Raw genomic sequence first — 23,197 nt, 5'->3', positions numbered from 1 at the left:
AAAGCACAGAAACATATACATTACAGTCTCAATCTACAAAGGACTTTTAATATTATTTTCTTGGTTTAAATTCACAAGTTGCCCAGTCTAAAAAGCCCTTGACTTGTCTTCGTGACCATTACAATAAACTTATAAATTTCAGCTACTTTCATTAAAATGCTTCACCTCTGGTTAATGTTCACCTCAGAACTACTGCAGAAAAGATAATGAGTGTTTTGGAAGCTTACATGTGCATATCTATTCTCTGATGAGATTACACACAACAGTAAAACTTCCATACTACATATTATTTGTAACTTAAGACAGTGTTTTAAAACGAGTCATAAATAATGTACTGTACTTACTTTGAGTTCTTCTTCCATTTCAGATATCCTTCTTTCTAGAGCTCTTCTTTCCTAGATCAACAGATTAGTGTTAATAACAAACAGTGCCAGTTACGTTTGTAATATTTTTGTAAATACTGTGAAAATAGTGATATGCTTCCAAGTTCCAAAGATCAAGCAACCAGAAGCACAGTGTGGCCAGGCTTGTGGTGCTAGTGAAGTATAGAAAATTCTACATAAAAATTTGGATGGAAGACGTATTAAGTTCTTTCATTTCATTAAACATATCCCTCTCTCTATTTGAAATAAGGGGAGTTCATGTGGTTAAAGCCATGTCTTTGTCCAGATTTTTTATTCCTTTAGCTAGATTTCTGAGATATTTTAATATATAAGAAATGCAGAAAACAATCGGAAACAAGAATACTAAGACAAAAAGAAGCACAAAAGCACAAGCTTTCATAAGACAAGCAAACAGAGCTGAAATCTGCAGTGAGTATGTCTACACTGCAAACTGCAGCAGGATGGTTCAGAAAAACCTGAGGTTAGTTTAAGTTTAAATGCTAGCAGCTATTTAGCCCTGATACCACGAAGCTCCATAGTGGCTAAATTACCCTGCTTCCCAGGAAGATTCTACCTGACCATTTTTCTCCATTCTTTTCCACCTAAGAGGCAGGGGGAATTAGCCCATGCAGAGTTCTGGGGCTAGAGTGTTTGCAGAACCTCATTTAAAGGTAGAGCTGACATCCCTCAACTAAACTGAAGTTTGTACTGCAGACATAATCACTATTTTCCCAAAACACTATTTTCATTTTCTTTTTCTTTTTTACCACTTCCAAACTTACATTCTGAATTTATAATTCAAGTTTGAGAGCTTAATTGCTTTCCCTGTGTAAGACAATGCAGTGATTCTCATTTAAAAGCAGTTGCAGTATTTAGTATTTCACATTCAGATTTTTCAAAAGAGTGAAAGGCAAAAGCAATTGTTTACTGCAAAGTGTACATCTGCATACAATGGTGTTATGCAAACAGCAAGCAGCCTTAACTGAAGTGTGTAAAACTTTGGTTAGATCATACCGCCCAGTAGACTCTTGTCGGTCACCTTTCAGATACAAACCATTTGAATTTAGTTTAATCATTGTGAAGTTATTCCACATTCATTCCCCCATTTTAGCAAGTAACTTCAAAGGTTTAGCAAAAGTAATCATTTACTGCAGTTGTTAGTTTCCTTAGTTTAACATCCTTAATTATTTGGTGTTAAAAACTGGATTCCGCCTCCCCGCCTCCCCCACAATGATACTGACATAATAACGGGCATAGTAAGTACCAGTGAGTTAACTGCAATAAGCAAGTGGCTAACAAAATAGAACCAGGCCAAGAAAGCTGCAAGCCCGAGTTACTTGGAAGTTGCATCAGTTACCTATTAATTTTGTAACGTAATATTTACTGCCAGTGCTCTGAAATTAAGCAATATTTGAAAACCTCTGCAAGTATCAAGAGCGGAACAATGGATCAAAAACATTTTAAAAGATTCATATTAGAAAACCAATACAGTTACACCAGGGTAAATGTGTTCCTGTATTTGATAAATTATCTATTTAGCTATAGTGATCCTGTCTGAGAATTGCTAGACATAGTGACCTACGAGTTCAGATTTCGCTAGTATTTTTTCCCCCCTCTTACAAAAGCTACAAAAGACAGCATTTAATTGCACTGCCTTAGATAAATAATTCATTGCTGAACGGTCACATTCTAATTAATAACTGATACTGAGAATATTTTGAATGATAGAGAAGAATCCTTAAAAATATGTTCCTTCTATTGCAACAATATTCTGTAAAAATTACACTGCCTAATAGATATCACTGTTTTCACACAGAGGAAAAAATACCTGGATATACTCTACCATATTACAGGAAAAGTTTGGCATAAATTGTAATAAATTAACTGTTTGGAAGACTGCTGTCAGCGAGTATTTCCATTAATCAACCATAATCTTCAGAAAGCTGTTTTGTTTTTTTTTAAATAAGCAAGTCTGACTTTTTTTAAACAAACAAGTTACTGATTAGTCAATTCCTTGATTCACCACATAGCAGAATACTGTAGACCATGTTCACCACTTTAGACTTTGTTCACATTTTAGTTTTGCTGGCATAGTTTTACCAGTCAGCAGCCTGGAAAAAAAAAATCTCCCTTCCCTACAACTAGTTATAAACTAATTATATGTAGCTATACCAGTAAGAAGTTCATTTGCCAGTATTGTTAATTATATGCTAGAACTGGTTTAAGGTACCCTAGCAAGAATCCTTTAGCTATCAGAAGCTGTCTTGTCTCTCCACTGGCTAGCTATAGCAAACTCTTAGGGGTACACAAGCTCAAGGCAAAAAATGATATAGCAAATACTAAATCATTCAAATATTCTGTCCTGTAGTTTACAATAGTAATGAAGCATCCTCACAATTAAAACTAAATATGAAATAGAAACTCAGCTGATATATTATCACAGCTCCTAGGATCCTAATCAGACAGACCAGGACCTCATGTAGCTATGCCAATCTATAATAGCTGAATATCTGTAAAATAATTAAAAGAAATTTTGTCAAAATACAGTTTACACTTGCCCTGGAAAATATCAATTCATGAACTTCAGTCAACTGTAACAACCTACAAGCAGTTACTGTGCACTGATGCTGTTCTACTCTGCAATGTCCACAGTGGCTACCACTGAAAGTAAGATTTCTAGAAAATGGGAGTAGACAAAAAGAAGCCAGAAGCATTATAAAGATCTAAACTGATGTTTCCTTTCTTGAAAAAAAAAGATACAAATTTAAGGAGAATAGTATTGGTGCCATATCTTATCTGTTCTAGTACGTTTCGTTTTTTTAAATTGACTTTTTACTCCTACTTAGAAGAAACTCAGCCAAAGATGAAGCTTAGTGTTACAAATCCATCGCTAGTGAGGGCTATTATTAGGTTCTGCTTGGCTTTTGTCCTCCCAATTCTCCAGTGCCATGCTAGCACATGCACCCACTTCAATATCTGACCTCCTCATCTGGCCTCCGTGACCAAATCAAAAACAATTTTTTAGGAGGAAAGGAACAACAACAAAAAATAAGATTTGCCAAAACACTGAGATGCCTGAATAAGGAAAGGCAACACAAGTTGAATCACATTAACAATGAGTTTGAAGGCAGCAGCCAATCCCTGTAAAGGGATCAACGGAAGTCAGAATGCAGATGACAACGCACTGGAGTATGAAGACAACCAGCCTAAGGAAATTCTGTGTTTTCTTGTGTTTATGAACATCTCTGCTTCCTTAGGGGGAATTTACTCAACTCAATACACAGGAATAATGAGGAATCCCTTACCAATTATATTTTTGTAACAGACACATCCTCAACCTAAATCCCAAAATGTGGATATTTCCAAATTCTGGGAGGTCAAAGATGCTTGGAGTTTTTATTCTATTCCAAATATTGCAGATTTAATTGGTCAATGTACATTTTAGAGTAAAAGGCCGTAAACACAACCTCTGGTCCAGCTGTAAACTGGGATCTTTGAGCAGTGATCAGATGTATACCAGGCATAATCTACTGTACTATATCTGAGTAAATGCAATAATTGGCCAGATACTTGAAAGACTAATGATTCACAAAGGAATGATGTTGACACTGAATCCAGAGTTTATAGCATGGAAGCCTATCTTGGAGGAGTTAAAGGGATAGTCAATTTTGAATATCTTAACTTATGAAGTGGTGGCATTCATAAGTTTACTTGTCTTGTTGCTTCTTCAAAAAAGTAGACTTCAGATGGAAAATAGGCCACGCTGGGGTCCAGAAATTCAGTTAGGCTAGGGACAGAAGTTGCACAGAAACTGGTTTAAGTCATCAGAAAACTGGTTTAAACCTGTAATAGAATATCGATTCAGTGCACATAAGCCAGTTTCAAAATGGCTGAAACTGGTTTAAGATAAACCTGGTTGAATGTAATATCAAACTTAACTGCTTTGGGTTAAACCAGTTTATGAAACTTCTGTCACAGACCACTTCCTGGTTCTTGTTAAATCAGAGTCTCCCAGCATGCTTTGTAGCCCTGGGCTGGGCTGGGCTGTTTGCTCCAGCTGGAGCAGTGAGGGCTGGCTCACTGGCCCCCAGGCAAATCCTGGCTGGGGTCTGGAGCCAGGGAGGGGGGTTATCGCTGTTAGCTGAATTTTAGACAATTTAATATTATTTTAAAAATAAAACTGACATAACCTGAATAAGAAGCTGTTTTGAGAGCATTCTGAATTTACATCCATCATTTTGATTTATTACTAGGGTCAGATTGACATAATTTTTTTCAACTTGACTAGCTATCATTCTTGATTCAGTCACCCCATTTTTTTTACACAGTTATTAAAAAAACTCAAGGGATAGAAAAAATTACTTCACTGAGGAATGAGCATTAAAGCTCCCATCAACTTTGTGTATGAGCACCAATGCAACTATGTGAAGTAAAAGTAAGGGCGGAAATTTATAACCAAAGACAAATAATCTATTCTCTGCACATAGCACAGTTAAGCTCGAGTTAGTAAAACACAAACAAATGAAATCCTTGAGCCAGTCAGGTTTCAGCTATATGTAAAATACAACCAACTTTACTGTTCTTCTCACAGTTTTTTGGAGGGGAGGATGACTAGAAATATTGTCCTCAATTTTGTGTAAACAAATATTTTGACTCAATAAAATAGAGTCTCCTAGAGTAGTGGGGGCCAACATTTTTTTGCAGACATGACAAATCATCCCTGCCTTCTCTCCACGTGCCTTTCCCTTTCCTGTTCTGCTACTCTGCCTTGTGCTCCCTGACGAAACTGCTGTTCTTTCTGCCCTGTGCTCCCTGCCTGATCTGATGCTTTGCTTTCTGTTCCATATTTTATTTGCCACTCTGCTGCTTTCTTTCCCTTCCCCAATCTGCCACATGCAGAGACGGCCCATACTGCAGGTTGGCTGCCCGTCCTACAGGAAAATAAGAATTAATATAACCAAATTGCTGAATGCAGTGGCCTATCTTGAGAAAGAGAAAATCAGTACTCTTACAAAGGAAATGTAAAAGTATTATCAAGCACTGTAGTATTAACAAAATGCAAGTTGGGGATCCATGTAAAAATTGGGTACCATTACACCTAAAATTAAATGCCACTTGTGACAAAGGAAAAAACTGATATGAAACTATTCTAGCAGTGAGAGAGAAAATGGTTTGAAAAATAGGACATGGTATACTAAAGTATCTATTGGTGCTATTTGGAGAATACACACTTAAATATTGCATACCAGGACTTTTTACTTTTCTTATGGAACATTTATTCACCAAGTTTCATTCATGGAACTTCAGCTAGCCAGGACACTTAAGTATTTCTGTCTCCCTATGGTCTCCTACCACAACCTAAACGTGCATGTTTTTAATTTACCAGCATTACATTTTGTAGATTAAGATGTTTGCCTTCTTAATCTGAAACACTAGAAGGTAGAATTACATGAAGAAGTCTGGTATACTGTTAGAACTAGGGATGTAATTCTTCCCTACCACTTGTAACTGTTATAAATGATGTACAAATCAAACAAAAAAAACTTGAACACTCCCTAATCCATCTTCATATTCCAGTCAAATGTGGCATCATTCTTACTATGTAAAATGACTGTCAGCCATAGAATTTGACATCATTTACAACTGTGTACCAATGACAGGTTTAAGGTCCAATACCTTGTGTAACAAAACAGGAGCAATATTTATTACTGATGATAAAGAGAAATTCTATCAAGACATTCTCTCAATCCTGAAAATTGCTAATATAAACAGATGTTGAGAAAGCAAAGAGAAAGTATGCAGCAAGTTGATTTTGAATTTTAAGAAAAGACTGTATGACTTTCTTCAGTTTTCAGAAAACTAGACATTGTTCTGGGAAATAGGATTAATGTATGGGGGCCGGGAGGACAGAAGTCAATGGTGCATACATGTATAACAAAACTGACACTGAAGAGCTTTCTTAATGAAACCTTCTACTGCTTATAATGCTATTGTATATTTATTGTCATCTTTCATTCTAAAATTCCCCCGTCTTTCAAAAAATTTATCTTACAAGAATGACTTCACCTACCACTGATATCTACCTTCCTCCTTCCCTCCAACCTCTGGCTGAACAAGCAGCAGAACAAAATTAACTAAAATATGCAATAAAACATACTAAATACTTACCCTTCTCTCCATTTCCAAGAGTGACCTGTCAGCAAATCTTTCTTGTCTCTGAAAATAAAAAAGTAGTGGCTGTTTAGAAATGTAAACCTCCCCCCCCTTACTAACATGGTGCTTTAAATTTGGCATACCCTCATGCCAAGCCCCACACATGCCCAGCAGCAGTATCACATTAGTTCTACCTGGCTCACCCAACATCTGTACAGACACAGCGCTTTGGTGGGGCTTTTTTACCACTTCCATCCAGTAGCCGACTAAATCTGCCATTAGATAAAAGTGCCAAAATGTCCTGCTCAAACGCAAAATCTATACAGATGTTGGGCGAGCCAGGTCAAACTAACACTCTGCCTCCTCCAGTAGCGGAGGAGACGGAGTGTGTTTTGGTTATTTTTTTTATGTCGGTCAGCAGCATAAGTGACAGACAGCATTTGTTTAGATGAAACAGAGGAGACAAAAAAAACCCTTGCCCCTCCCCTGGAACACATTTTGGCTCTTCTTGGTCTTAACAATGAAAAAAACTAAGTAATTAACCAGAAGAGCAGTAATGCATGCTACCATGCAGTATATAGATATATGTGTCTGGAAAGACTAGATAACAATATTTAAAACACTCATTTTAGTTTAACAATATATAAGCATTCATTTCTAGCAGCAGCATTTTCTAAGTAATATCCACCAACAGAAATGTCTGAAAGAGCGAGCGCAGTACTGACATTCAGCCTGGAAGTTGCATGTTCCCCTTAGGAGAAACTGAATGAATGCTTGCACGCTTGTAGTTCCTACTGGGAGACTGGTGATTCTCCCAATAAGAAATGTAATGCCTGTATGTGGCTACAGATTTCATATGATCGCCTAGTTCACCATTTACAGTGCACCATTTACAGAACAGTTATCTGTATCTATTTAAAGCTACACTATTTGTTCCTTAACTACAAAAAAAAGAACAAAAAAAAATCTTAACCAAAAACATCTTTAGCCACACTATGCAACTTTATTTTGTTAGGACAAACCTGAGTGGCCTTTTCCAACTGTAGTTTAAGATCTGTCAACTCCATGTTGGTATCATGTAACTGTGCTTTCAGCTTTTCATTTTCAGCTACAATCTGTTCATAAAGCTAAGAGAAAACATTAACAAGTTTAACAAATGTGCATTCCTTTTGGCTACATCAAATAAATAAATGTGCTATGCCAGAATCCTATCTAAAAAATAAACAAATTAATTCCCCAAGAAGTTACTCCTAAAATTCTATGGCTGTTTTGACCCAACTTTGAGAAGCATACCTGTGTGACCAAATGGCTCTAAATATATGCACAAACAGTACAATTTTGATTAGATGTTACATTTTAGAGCATTTTAAACTATTGGGCTAACCCTGAAATTATACAGGAAATTTCAATGCACTTCAAGAAGAAACACAAGAAAATACTAGCTTTCAAGAGTAGAATTTTTACATTTCCTGAAAGAAGCAACTTTTGACTTTTCCTGTAAGTGTTTTTGTGCATGAAAGGTATTTTTACTTCCATAGTACAGGAAATTTTAAGTATGTATGTTTTTGACAAACATACAGTTGGTCATTTTGAATCAAATAGCCTCTTTTTTACTTTTAACCAATAAAACCTAGAGGGAGGTAGCAGGTAGGTAGTAGGCCTGTGCAAAATGGCCTGTCTTTGATTTGGATTCGGCCGATTTGGGGGACAGTGATTTGATTCGGTGATTCGGCTCACTGTCCCAAATTGATTCGGCCAAACTGGATTTGAAAGATTTGGTGCCGATTTAGCTGTAGACTATAATGGGGAAATCACTAAAGCACCTATAACTGTCTTTTTTTTTTTTTCCAGAATTGGATGAAAACAGCAGGGATGATAGCCCCTTCTGAGGGCATGAAGCCTACTAAGTTTCAAGGAGCTAGGTACAGGAGCTTGTGTGAAAGTGCACCTCACGGTTCTGAAAGCAAAACTTGTATCACTTGTATGTGTTAAGGCAGAGCAGGATGAATGCAAAAGGGATGGTAGCCCCTTCCGAGGGCATGAAGCCTGCCATGTTTCAAGGAGATAAGTGCAGGGGCTTTTATTAAAGAGCACCTCAAACTGTTGAAAGCAAAATTCATGTCACTTGTGTGTGTTAACTGGGTTTCTGGTTGTAGCAGTGTTGATCTAAGGAACAGGCAGACAAGGTTCTTTGAGTAGAAGTGATATCTTTTATTAGACCAACTGAATAGTTGGGAGTAATATATCTTGGCACACTTTCGAGTTTAAAAATCAGGCTGAGGAAGCATCTGCAGTTGGTATGTGCACTCTTCCTGGATAGAATGAATAATAAGGAAGCCAGAGGCTGGGCTGCAAGCAAGAAAGCCAGTCAGAAAAGATGTAAATTGAGGCATCAGGGAATGAGAGACAGGCTGGGGGAGAGAGAGGGAAGAGAGATGCAGCAGCGCAGGTAAAAGTAGACAGGTACCTGGGGGGGGTCAGGTGTCAGGCAGGTTATAGTGCATCATAAATCCAATGTCTATATTGAGTCCATGAGTTTTTGCATCCAGATCAGTGGTTCTCAAACTTCTTTTCGTGGACCACTTGAAAATTCCTGAGGGTCTCGGTGTACAAGTGCAGGGCCAAGTACAGATATTCTTGATTGGTTTGCAACCTTTCTGCAAACCACCTGAATGGAGCTCGTGGACCAGTGGTGGTCCATGGACCACAGTTTGAAAACCTCTGATTTAGATCACTTCACACAGCTGCCTTATATGCTGTTTCTACATACCTCTCCCAGACCACTGCGATTGGAAGGGAACTCAGAAAAAGATCATAGTCACAGGCCAGCTACAGATGTCAGTATCTTCCCCCACTTCCCCCTCCCTCTTCTCGGTTTATGTTTGCTGCACGCCTGCCTTCCGAATTGATTTGGAGGCTTCAATTCAATTTGGATTCGGAGATCTGGCCACCGAATCAAATCAGTGACTAAAGCTTCGCACACCCCTAGCAGGTAGGTAGAATGTGTGCACCAGTAAGTTTCCATAAGTACCCAGCAATATTAATAGCACTGGTAGCCACAAAAAAAATACCATGGTTCTCCTGCTCACCCTAGGGGGTTGCCAAAACCAGGAAATATTCTGTTCCTAGAGGGTGGCCTGATTCTTTCCTTTGTCTTTGTCCCTTTAACCCTGGTGAATTACTAAGGGTGAACACTGATGGCGAGGCAGGATTTGAGACTTAACACAAGTAATAAATCATAGCAGGGCAGAATTTTTAACAGATGACAACAAACAATTTTATTTTAATATCAAAATTACTGGATCAGTTACCTTTTTAAAATCAGGTGCATCTTCTTTCTCTAGCCTACTACAGTATGGTTTTCGGTCTTCAAGGTAACTCTGTGACCCAGAACGTGACTGCACTGAATCGTAACGGTCACCTGAAGATGTACTGATAGATCCCGTATCGTATCTTTAAAATAAAAGGGGTTAAAGTTTTCCATGTTGAACCTCCATGCATGCTATTACTCACTTAGTTCAAGCACATCAAAAACTGTATTTTCAACTTTGAAACAAGAATGTACAAATACCCCATATCATTATTTTAATATAATCAAACCATTTTTTTCTATCCTCTTTCTAATTTGGTGCAAACTGAGGTTTCTAAGTTTTTTCATCTATTCAGTACTTCAAGTTTTATTCTGTATGGAAAATATGTCTCCTGACTGCCATGTATGACTTACACCCCCCCCACCAAGAAATAATTTCAATTCAAATACACTCATTCAATACATTTTTACACATCTTTAAAGTTCTCCTTTTAAGAATGAGTAAAGAGCATCTAGCTAGTTTCCAGCATTTATTTCTTTTACATTTCAGGTCCCTTCACATTTAAAGTGACACTCAACATACACTGTACTCAACATCAAGCTAGCTATTAAGAGCCTAGGAAGCCATAGCCTGCCTAAAGCAAAATATGCGCAAGCACTTGCACTGAAGGTAGGGCAGGGTGGCACCTTAGGAGACTAATAGATGCTACATTTATGGTGCTATTAATGTGTTTATCACACTATAAATATACAAATGGACACATTAAACCTACTTATGATGTCATAAAATGGCAAACTAACCATGAAAACAATTCACAAGATGTGGAATAGCTTTGTGGCTTATTTGTATGGCACTATAAACTGAATGTGGAGCATGGCTCTGAGCAAATCAAATGTTTGTCAGCATATGGATGGACAGGCCCTGGATTCAGAACCAGGCAGTGAGCCCAGGAGCTCCCCATGATCCAGGACTTCAAGAGAGCCTTGCCCTGCCACTCAAGCAAACCTGCCAGGTTAAGGAGAGTCCTACCCTTGAAACTGGGCAAGAGGCATCTCTGGGTTTCTGTTTCGGACCTAGAGCTGTCCCTGCCTAATCTCAGGGACTGGCCATAGGGCATCTATGTCCCATATCCGGAACCCCCCTGCACAATGCTGATGATCAGATGACTGTCAGAATCAACACAGGACAGCCCTGGCAGCCATGCAACTGGGATGTGGCACATTTTATGCCCCGTTCCCATACTTGCACAACTTACCATGTGTATTTGCCATGTCAGGTTGTGCAACAGGGGGAGAGGGCATAAGATTGCCTTCACATCTCCCAGCAGCCTTAGAGACTAACTGGTTCAGAAAGGCATGAGCTTTCTTAGACAGCAGTATCTGATGAAGTAGGGTGCTGATTAAGAAAATTCACGTTTGTCTGAACCAGTCAGTTCTTCTGCCTGACTTTGGACTAGCATGGCTAACTGCCTTTAAGTGCTCATATTATTATTTAAGAAACTGTAGAGAGGTAATTTAATACTACAGGAAAAAAAAAAAAATCTAGAAATGCAAAAATCTAGAAATTGTAAGGGCAAGAATTTGTCTTCTTTTTAAAGGCAGATTCCAATCTTCAGCTTAAAGATACGATATTAGTGGGAGAAAGAAATAGGAAAGATGGAACTAGGGAGTCTAAACTAACCAGCCCATCATTTAAAGAAGCAAAAAATATTAAATTTATTTTTATATTGCTTATATGGGTTCTATTTGCTTCACTTCACTGATGCAAGAAAGGAGTCACTCCTAGGACTCTCCTCTGCCATCATGCTTCATGTTGACAGAAGAGAATTTTGACAGGAAAAAAACAAATCAAAATCTCAGCATTTAGAATTAATTCATTTGATATGGCTAAAAAAATTAGTTAAAAATTTTCCTAAGTGACTAACGCTTTTGGAGTTTCACATTAGGGAACTTCAATGGAGCCTAATTTCCTGAGCACTGGGGCCTCTTTCTGATAGTCCAAAAGGTTATCTGAGAACTTCAGCATTCAGAACCACTTGTCATTTATAGTGGATTTATACTGTACATTTTGTAGCACACTGACTGTATCACTTACATTATTCAAAATACCTAGAACATTTTAGGTGTCCTACAACTAATTCATTCAGTAAATACGGTTATCACTTTGAATGTACTTACGAATCAGCTCCAACTGCATGCAAAAAATTAAATATCCCTTCTGGAGCTTTCTGACTACCTCATCTTTATGTATAAAAGACGTACTAAATCTTTACATAGTACTGACGTTTTTAGAGGTCAGCCTAGCCTAATACTGAAATCGAAGTGGGTTTTTCCCAATAAAATACATGAATCAAGAGGATAATATTTTAAAAAAAATATTTTGTTAAAAAAGCCAACATACCTTGCAAGGCTATCACTCTGGGGAGACAAAACAAAAACAAAAAACTCATTAGAGTAGGTCAGTATTTGTACTTTCATTAAATATACATTTTAACAATCTACAAATAGATGAAGCACAGCAGAGTTATGTTAAAGTGCAGGAAAAAACTGGATGCTATTCAACCATGCATTACTGGAACACCATGTAGAGTTCCAATTTTGTTATGGCTATTATAAAAAGGAAATATGGGCTGGAGAATATTTGCCAGAAAACTGAATTGCAAAGAAATCCATGCAAATTCAAAGTGTTTAGAAATTAACCTTTTTCAAGCATGAGAATAATTTCACAAGTGCATACATTGCCCCTGCTTCTCTACCTGCTATTAAAGGCAAAAGGATTATTCTCTAAATTCTCTTTGCCTCTCCTTTTTAATTGAAGAATATTTTAAGACCTCAGCTGGGTCATTACCACAATCCTACACAGTATTCAAACAAAAGCTAAAAAATAAAAAGTACCTATTTCTATTTAAATAGGACCAGACTGGGTGGGGAATGAGTTGTTGACCCAACAATATAACACAACAGTATTGCTGTATATAGCCACTACATTTAATATCACAATCAAAAAGCAGTTAATAACACATGCTAATTTATAGCAGAATTTATAGACAAAAGTAAGACACTACTTGGAGTCAGGAACCATGTTTAAACCAAAAATGATTATGCAATTGTAAGAATGAAATGAGGGAATGCATTTTCACATTACAATTGCTTGTAATTCCCCTACATTTTCCTTTTGAATAAACAATATCTAGGGACCTACCAATCGCAACAGAAGTGCATTGTGCAACAGCTCCTTTAGTTTTGATCGTTTTGCCACATGCCCTGTCCCCAGTTGGCAGGGGGAGCCCCAGTGGTTGTGCTGCTTACTGATCAGGCAGGATGCAAAAACCATGGTTTTAAATATGCTGTGATTTGTTTCCTGGGACCCCAGCAGCCCCACTGCCCACTGCTAACTGGCCAGGAGACAAAACAACGGCATACTGAAAACTGCAGTTATTGCCTGCTGGCCAATCAGCAGGAAGCAGCAGGGCCTCTGGGGCCACTCCACCAATCAGGAACAGGGGGAGGAAGGGCGGCAAAACAAGCAAGATTAAAGTAGCTGATGTGCAGCACACTTCCACCGTGATTTTGTTAAGTCCCTAACAATATCACTGCACTCTTCATGAACAAGGCAAGCTCTTTGGAGGGACGAATAACATCACCTATAGAGTCTCAAGTAACATAAGAAGTAGATTCTTGACTGTAACTCCCCCTGTCCTGCTCTTTCACTTCTAGGCTACTGCACCTTTCCTGCAGTCCAACCCAAAAAACAACTCCTCTGCACTGAGGAGAACAGCATCATTTTTATTAACATCAGAATTTTTGCAGGTGTTCCCTTTCAAAATGGGTCTCAACTCCAAAATATTCTGCATTTAAGAAAAACATTTCTGAAAAAAGATGCAACAAACATTGGCGTATTCTACATTAGCAGGCAAGAGGATCCTTGGAAGAATCATCTGCATTATTCCAAAAAAGTACTGCATAGCATTTATTTTGGCAAGACCCTTCCAACATATCCCTGTACATAAAAATCACAAGACTACGTGAATTCTAACACTTATTAATTTCACGTGTGTGTTCTAACGCATTCACAGAGCTGAATGTACATTGGTGTCCAGTGTTCCCCTACATATTTTCTATTTTTTGTAAACTGTTCAACTGTGTCTTTTCATTTATGCATGTAATAGTAATCCTTACCTTCCAATGCTTCAGGCACACTCTAGAACAGTGATTCTCAACCAAGCTGTCACTACATGATTGGGTGGTGTGAGATCCTTTAAAGGTGCTGTGAGGTGCTCTAATATTAAGTACTATTAGGTGTTCAAACACCTATGCCTGAGTTGCAAGATAAGCCTAGAGATTCCTAAATAGGACTCCGTGGTGTAAAAATCATTCTGACCTGTTATGGTCTTTGAGTTCTTTGCAGCAAAAGAATTGCTGTATTATTTTTACAGCAATTTCTTTTAAAAAAGGAAAGAAAGGTAAAAGCTAGAATTTTCCAAGGGGTGCCTTGAGCTTAAAGAAGTTGAGAAGCACTGCTCTAAAAAGCTATATAAAATAATACAAAAAAAACTGCAGACTCTTCTGAGTACATTTATCAAGCTTCACCACAGTCATTAAACACACTATAAAAAACTCCTATTACAACAGTCACCAGTAAAGAAAACAAAATGTGGACACAGGGTACATTTAGTACAGTGAGTCACTGCTATTATTGAACGGTGTTGTTGAACTGCCACAAAGTAGATTACTTAGAAGTTGGAAAGCAAGTATAAAATCAAGATCACTTATGCCAATCTTTGGTGGCTGCCCATATAAAATTTAGAGATCCAATGACATTTGTTATCCTAATACTGCTGACCTCAAGCTTTCAAAAATCCTGACTAAGACCCCCAAGAACATTCCATTCTATTTTGGTTGCTATATTTCATCCATCACTGTGGTATTGGCCTAAAATTCGCATATTCTTAAAATAAATGACATCTGATTCTTTCTGATTTTTCAGCCTTTCCGCAATTCCCTAGCATCCAATTTTCCAATTTGGACGTAAAAAACTCAGCATTAAATGCATACAAAATACATGAGGCAAAGGGGCTCAACACACCTTTGTCTGCTGGGTAGACATGAAGCCTTTTTTTCGATTCCTGACTTCAGTTGGGAAAGCTAATATTCCTCCTTTCTTTACATGAGCCCTCTCTTATCCATCGCTCAAGCTCAACCACTCTTTCATTTATCATGCTTCATCTTGCAGTTATTTTCCCTCTGCCGATCACAAAAATCGGTATCTGTTCTTCCATATTTTGTTTCATTTTGTGTCCACCATCTTCCTATGCCATTGGATGAAATGAGCATCCAATGTAGGTAAAAGTAGGCTTAGGGAAACATCAGCAACCTTCAAGCCTGGCTGCAGTTCCTATCATGAGTGTGGCCATTATGAATAAGAGCAAAAGCCTGGGAAGTCAAATCTTTTGAAATAAAGATTTAACATCAGACTCTTAATATCATCTTGAAAGCTGGCAACTCTTACACATTCAGCCTATTTCAGGTGCCCTGACCAACATTCCACTTTTAACAGTTTCCACATTCACAAACTTCTGTAAAACGTATTTTTGCTTAAGACCAAAGATTTACCACTAAAGTGCTTTAGAAAGCAGTAAGAGCTGATGAATTCCAATCTATACACCAAATTAAATTCTGAAGTAAAATCTAGTTAGTGAAAGGGCACAGAACAGGCTAAGTTTCAAAGACTACTTGACTACAACAAACTACACCCAGGGGTACTCAGGGAGCTGGCGAGCATCATAGCTCAGCCCCTGGCACAGACCTTTGAGAGTTCTTGGCACTCTGAAGTGCTCGATGATTGGAAGAGGGCCAATGTCGTGCCTATCTTCAAGAAACGGAGGAAAGCAGATCTGGCAAACTACAGGTCCAACAGCCTGACCTTTATCCTGGGGAAGGTCTTGGAAAAGATTATCAAGGAGGCCATCCTTAACAGACTAGTTGAAGGCAATATCCTGAGGTATACCCAGTATGGGTTTGTTGCAGGTAGGTCTTGCTTGACCAATCTCATTTCCTTTTACGACTAGGTGACTTATCACCTGGACAAGGGGAAAGAGATTGACGTCATATACCTTGACTTTAAAAAAGCCTTCAATCTGGTATCTCACGATCACCTCTTGGCTAAACTGGCTAACTGCAGCCTTGATGTCACCATGATCCGCTGGCTGGGTAACTGGCTCCGCAGTAGGACCCAGAAGGTGGTGGTCAACGAGAGCAAAATCGTCTTGGTGTGCTGTGACCAGTGGGGTCCCACAGGGCTCTGTCCTAGGGTCTATACTGTTTAACATCTTCAACAATGATGTGGACGTTGGTGTCAGAAACAGACTGGCTAAGTTTGCCGATAACACTAAACTCTGGGGTAAAGCATCCACACCTGAGGACAGGAGGGCACTCCAAGCAGATCTGGACAGACTCATGAAATGGGTGGATGAGAACCTGATGGGGTTTAACACTGAAAAAATGCAAGGTTCTCCACTTTGGGAGGAAACCATGCGTATAGGCTCGGTAGTGCTACACTGCTTAGCATTACAGATGAAAGGGACTTGGGGGCCATGACTGACCACAAGATGAACACGAGCCTTCAGTGTGATGCTGCATCTAGTAAAGCGAGCAAAACACTGGCTTGCATCCATAGATACTTCTCAAGCAGATCCTGGGGCATCATTCTCTCACTGTACTCGGCCTTCGTGAAGCCACAGCTGGAGTACTGCGTCCAGTTTTGGGCTCCGCAATTCAAAAAGGATGTGGAGAAGCTTGAGAGGGTGCAGAGGAGAGCCACGCGCATGATCAGAGGTCAGGAAAACAGACCTTATGATGAGAGGCTGAGAGCAATGGGGCTATTCAGCCTGGAAAAGCGCAGGCTCACGGGGGATCTGGTGGCCACCTATAAGTTTATTAGGGCTGCTCATCAGGATCTGGGGAAACGACTATTCACCAGAGCCCCCCAAGAGATGACAAGATGGAATGGTCACAAACTCTACTGTGACCAGTTCAGGCTGGACATAAGGAAGAACTTCTTCACTGTCAGAGCCCCCAAGGTTTGGAATAGACTATCACCTGAGGTGGTTCAAGCACATTCTCTCATGATCATGGCCTTCCTTTGGACTCTCTTGAGCTTCTCCACATCCTCCCTGAAGTATGGTGCTCAGAAGTGGATGCATAACTCCTGCTGCAGGTCTCACCAAGGCCAAGTAGAGAGGGAGGATGATATCCTTAGCCTTGCTCGAGATGCCTTGGTAGATGCATGCCAGTATCTGATCAGCTCTGCCAGCTACGGCATCGCATTGGTGGCTCATGTTCATTTTGTTGTCCATCCGATGAACCATAAGGTCCCTTCCAGACCCTAACAACTATGAAGCTATGAAACCACGAAATCACTAATGCAAATGCTTCTACATACAGCAAGCCAACAACTAACTGCATATCTGGTAATAAGTGAGCTGTTGCAACATGGTATTACCCTAGTATTCACATTCAAAAACATTTTTATAAAAAAAATAAATGTAACTACAAATTACTTCAACAGTTAAGCTGCCACCTTTTTTGCTGAAGTATATCCTGGTTGTAAACTGCTGTCAGCATTGTGACAAATGATCAATTTGAATAAGATTCTGCAACCTTTTAAAAAATTTTGCTCGGTTGGGACTGAGACAAAAATTGGATCCGCTTTACCAATATATAAAATGTTTCCCTATTTTTAGCAATCCCTGACTTCTAGTAACTCTGTTTCCCAATACCTTTGCCTTCCCATATGCAGAATTTAGATATCACACAAGGGTTCCCAGAACCTGACATTTACCATACTGGGAGTCATTAGTAATAGTATCTGCATTTTCCAAGCACAAGGCTCCACAATGGAATGTATTTATCGGTAATACAATTCACCCTCAAGCTGACACTAGAAAGGAACGCTGATCTGGAAAGGAGTGCCAAAGGGAGGGAACTGTACTGGTAAAATGTGATTTAAAAATAAGGCTTCACTAAAACATCTTTAATTTCTTAAGCTAAAAGATGGCAAAGTAATCTACAGACATGATTTTTCCTTTTATTTTCTCTTTCCCAAAGCTTCTATTCATCAATTTATTTCTTGTATGCGAGTCTAAATTTTTATCCTTACTGAAGCACAAACTTTTTATAAGAATGGCAGTTTGAATTTATATGTTCCATTGGGAAATCTCTGATTCTGGCACCAAGGAGCTTAAGTAAAATTATATTACAAAGATCTTCAAATTATTAACTGTTGATGACATCTCTTTTCTTAAAAATTATGGATGACTGATCAGCTAACAAGTGGCAATGCAATTCTGTACATGGAACATCAAAGTACAGATTGATGACTTGTTTTAAACAATTTATTTCAAAAGACTTCTGACTGCATAAATTAACATGTTTGTCAGGTTCCTCACAGATTTCAGGCCAGAGATTTTTGTCTGAAGTCTTTTAATTTTTTGTAGCATCTCCAAGACCTGTTCTCGACCTCTTCCCTTTCGTATAAATTCTTGAATAGCCGCCAAGGCTCTTAGAAGTTTATAGCTACCATCTTCCACTCTGGCTTATAATTTCATCAAGCAATGAAAGCTACAGCAGCACCACATAAGGGAGTAACAGAGAACTTCAGTATTTTAATTTTGTAGTTATTGTTCAGAAGGCTAAAATCATTACCAAGTAAAAAAACTATGACTATTTTTGTAGTCATGATATGAATTTTAAAGTCAGCCACATGCATTCTTATTTACTACAAAACTTATTATATTTCTAGTTGACAGAGAGAAGGGGTACACAAGCAAGTACAATACCAGTTTTGCCTTTATTAATTTTCATAGGCAAGAGAGTTTAAACGTTTTTGGGTTTTTTTCCTGGGATGGCAGATTTTCGTAATTCTCCACTGGTGCCCAAAATACTTCACTGACTGTTGTACTACATAATAAACTTGAGCAAATTTCTACAACATTTACAGGAACTGCAGAGTTCTGGCTGCGGCAGACTGGAAATTCTACAGCAGCTTTAATTATATTTGACAAAACAGGGGTTTTTATTAAGTCTCTGTATTTATATTAAAAGCCAATTTGTGGCTTCACATGACATCACTGGAAAAGATGGCTGCCTGAAGCTACAATTCCATTGGAAAGATGACAATTCACAAACATCATGGACCCCTAAAACCCTTGAACATCCCATGTGACTCCCTACATCCCCCCCCCCCCTCCACCTGGTACTTCAAATCATCTGACCAGGGCTTCCAGCCACAGGCGCGCATGGTGTGCTTCCCCTGTTGGGAGCACTACCACAGCTGGAAGGGCCTCCCAGCCTCTAGAGCACACAGGAGTCCTGATAAGTTTCTGTGTGCTCCAGAGGCCAGGCACTGGTCACTCATTCAATCAATTAATGGTATGATAAGAACCAGCCACAAAGCTATTACGCATAGTGTGTGTAATAATTTTATGGCATACTCCCCATTTTATCACTATTTATTGATTAAACATGTAGCAGGTCACTAGTTAAGATGCGAGTAACTAGTTAATCAGTCACGTCTTAAGTGTAACATCTGTCAGGGACCTTAACCTCAGGAACCTGAGCTTGAAAATCCTTTCCAAAGGCACAGCTGGATAAAATCAAAACACAGGTAAAAGATATTGGTCACAGACCCAGATATAAATGGTGGAGAGAAACCTGTAATTAGCAGTAAGTCATCAAAATATGATTAAGATGATTGGAATAAAAAGAAAAGGAGCTTGCAGATAGAATTCTGATTATAGAAAATCATGCATAAAGACATAGCAAAAAAAAAAAAAAAAATTAAAATAGGACTCCCAGAAGGTGTAGAGAAGGGAGATCCAGAAGAAAATTTAAAGCTGATATTCCACTCCTTTCTATGGCCAAAAACAGAGGCATCAGTCCTTTTATAGACAGACCATACCAAGCTCTCTACAGCCTCCCCAGTTTGTATCAAGAGACAGCGAGAAACAATGCCATAATATGGAACAGCAAACTGTTAAGCCCAGGAAAAACGAAAATACCAAAGTACAAGGACAGGAAGACTTGGAGACCTCACACAACCTGGAGTATTCAGGAAGATTTGAGTGGGATTGAATTGAAGGGCAAAGGAAAAAAAAAAGTGGAAGGGGAATATCACAAGGGGAAACAAAAGCAACATTGGGAACCAAAATAGTTAGGGAAATGGTAAAGTAAAGACAGTTTTTGGCTAAAAGCAAAGGATAAGGGGGTGGGGAACGGCATAAATATAGTGCAAAATGGAAAGAGACGGGGGAGACCTGAAACATGACTCTGTACAACTCCTGCCAGAGAACAGTATCTGACAACCTATAATATAGTGTCATTGCAGGTAGGTTAAGTAGACCAAACAATCTAGGTATGCTTTATTTCTTATTTTCCAATATTATAAACAGGTGAAGGCAGTCCTAGCATATATGTTATTCACCAGCCAGCAAGCTACTGTCTCTAGCCAGATTATTTGAACATTAACATATATACAGTTTATACTAACAGTACAGATGATAAGAATTGTATATTATTACAAAGCTGAATTTGAAGCCAATCTATCACTTTAAGCAGCAGCAGTTCAGCTTATCATTTACAAGTAAAAGTAAAGTTTTTCATAATATGGCTTAGTGGGGAAGTATGCAACTGAACCTAAAAATTCTTGTATGAAACCCCCCAAGTTAGCAATATCATCTATTCACTGCCCCCCCCTCCCCAATCTAACCTACATTTTTAAAATCTTCTTTAAAAAAATAATTTTCCTGACCACACTCAAAATGTTTTGTTTTAGACCTACCTTCACCATTTTGTGCTTTATTTATCATCATATTATTCTAGCTGGTTCATTTCCTTTGAAACGCACATTCTACCAGAAGGCTTCCACTAGACAAAATGTGGAAGGAATAATGCCCAATGTGGCAACATGAGAGAATGATTAAAAACCTGAGGGCAATATAGAATCTGTACTGGAAACAGATGAAGGGAAAAAGGAAATATAAACACATAGGCACATTAACCATACAGGGAAAATACAAAAACAAACAGAAAGAGGGAAGAATGAATCAGCTAACCAAAATGGTTGAGGAATGAGTAATAGAGGCTTTTACAAAAACAACAAGGAAAAAATCATTTTGAAGGAGCCCTCTTCACCAATGCGTTACCTTCATTGCTTAGGCAACAAAATTGTATTACTTAATTTAAAGATACAGCCCAGCCTCCTCCCAACCTGACATTTTTATCAAGAATATCAAAGCTCCTCCACACTGCAACAATCTCATTACATTGTTTACAAAACACTTCCCTGAAGACTAGTAACCCTGTCCTAACATATGCCAGTAAAGCTTATCTAGCATGAAACGTTCAATTAGATTGTGATCTCCAGTTCTAAGCTTCTCTATGAAGTTACCAACTGAATTATTATTAGTGGCTGTTTTATGTATTCATCAAGAAAAGTGCGTAGGACTCAAAGTTAGTGCACATTAGTCACAGCACATCATTTCACTGAGAAAAAACAGAACAGATAAAGCCGAGAATATGTACAAAGCAGAAGAAAAGAATTTCTTCAGATAAACTCTGTAAGTGTCACTGGCCTAAGTATCAGCTAGAAATTACATCATGTACTAAAGTCGCTATAGATAAACCGAGAGACAGAGAGAGAGGTAATACTGTACTCAACAAACAACCACTATTAAAAACTGTTAACAGTTATCATAAAAGCCTGCAGTTCATTTACATGGTATAAGACATCTTTCACACAAGAAACTGCAAAGGAACTGGTACTGAAACATACCAGCAAGCCATGACTCAAAGTACTCATAAGTAGTATATATACCCCACAAGATGTGTTCTTATAACCGAATCTAACTGCAATGAAAGAAAGAAAGTTTTAACATTATATTCAATTGTAATCTCTTAAACCAGTTTCCATTTATTCATTCTAAACAAATACCTGAGTTTCTCTCTTATTTGTTCCCTCTTCTGAATCAGACTGGTGCTCCTGTTCATTTTCATCGCTCTGAAATCAAGGAAGAGAGATAAAAAATATTTTGGAATGCTGCTGAGAACTTTAAATCATTTTATACTTGTATATCTGTGGTCAATCTATTTGCCTTAATGTTCGCATAAAAGCAACAGAAGGACATGTAATTAAAATTCCTCAAGAATTTTGCATGAAGTAAACAGAGAATTCAAAAAGCCAATTAATCAGACGAGCATAAGCATTTAAAAACCAGAAGCAAATGCAAAAGGAAAGATGTGGGATAAATACAGTTGGTAAATTAAAATTCTTCCTTTTACAAACAAAATTTAAGTCACAGGGAGGGGAGAAGGATAGTAAAGAGTTAATTCTATTCACACTTAATTGTAAATACATAGTGTTTTGTAGAGTTCAGTTTTCACACATTAAATATAGGCAGATTAGAGAGACAATTTTGTTCCATCCTGTTCTTGATAATTTGCTTGTTTAGAAGTGTTAACAAAGGTTGCTTCAAAATATCTCGCATCAATATATTCACATCACAGTAGAATATAAAAATGCACCAATCTTTATCTTATTACATACTTATTCAAATGAATATGAAAGATTCTGAAGTTATTTAATGGTTTAAATATCAGTCTAAAATGACAGCTTCAGAAGAGTTTAATATGATAAAATCAACATGGAACAGTATCAGGGCTTTTATTCATTCTTCCTGCCCTTAATGCGAAAAAACAAAACAAAAAACAAACAAACAAAAAAACCCAAAAAACTTAAGTACAATCCAAACATGTTCATATAGGGATGCAGGGGATTTGTTTTGAGATCTAAAGCAGGAAATTTAAGACAATGAGCCTATGACACTTTGGGGGCATTTGTGCAAACGCTTTCTGCTGCAGCGCCAGGTGCTTTTAAAAATGCCCAGTGCTGCAGCCCATGCATTTTTATAAATGGCAAAATGCATGTCAGCACTGAGAAAATGGCGGCAGTGCAAAAAATGGTGGCAGCCTGCTGCCGCCGTTTTCTCAGCACCAACACACATTTCGCCATTTACACAAATGCATGCAATACAGTGCCTGGTGTATCAGCTTAATCTCCAGTCTGTTGGAGCAGACAAATGTATGTGTATAATGCTCCTGATTTCTACCTTGGTAACATATTATTAGTAATTATTTGTATTTTAGAACTGCCTGATTGAATTGCCCCATTATGCCAGCATTGCACAAAACCAAGAGATACTGTATTTTTTTCACTTTTACTTAATAAATCACAGGCAGATTCTACACTAGGAACATCCCCATTTACAAAATGGTTATTAAACAAGGGGGCTGGATT

At 38.2% G+C, this 23,197-nt stretch overlaps 1 protein-coding gene across 1 annotated transcript in view; it reads right to left on the bottom strand.

Annotated features, from left to right (window-relative positions):
• PPP1R12A (protein phosphatase 1 regulatory subunit 12A) overlaps nucleotides 1–23,197 on the bottom strand; it is a 187,223-nt gene that overhangs the window by 10,635 nt on the left and 153,391 nt on the right. The window contains exons 21-26 of the mRNA XM_019543931.1: nucleotides 21,836–21,901; nucleotides 12,248–12,264; nucleotides 9,848–9,989; nucleotides 7,559–7,663; nucleotides 6,552–6,599; nucleotides 345–395 (exon numbers count right to left, since the gene is read on the bottom strand). Of these exons, the coding sequence (XP_019399476.1) occupies nucleotides 345–395; nucleotides 6,552–6,599; nucleotides 7,559–7,663; nucleotides 9,848–9,989; nucleotides 12,248–12,264; nucleotides 21,836–21,901 (429 nt within the window). The remainder of the gene's footprint in view (nucleotides 1–344; nucleotides 396–6,551; nucleotides 6,600–7,558; nucleotides 7,664–9,847; nucleotides 9,990–12,247; nucleotides 12,265–21,835; nucleotides 21,902–23,197) is intronic.

The sequence above is a fragment of the Crocodylus porosus genome, unplaced genomic scaffold (assembly GCF_001723895.1).
Source record: "Crocodylus porosus isolate Cpor-Errol unplaced genomic scaffold, CroPor_comp1, whole genome shotgun sequence".
Lineage (NCBI taxonomy): Eukaryota > Metazoa > Chordata > Crocodylia > Crocodylidae > Crocodylus > Crocodylus porosus.
Note: the sequence above shows the minus strand (reverse complement) of the source record. Positions and strands in the feature narration are given on the sequence as shown.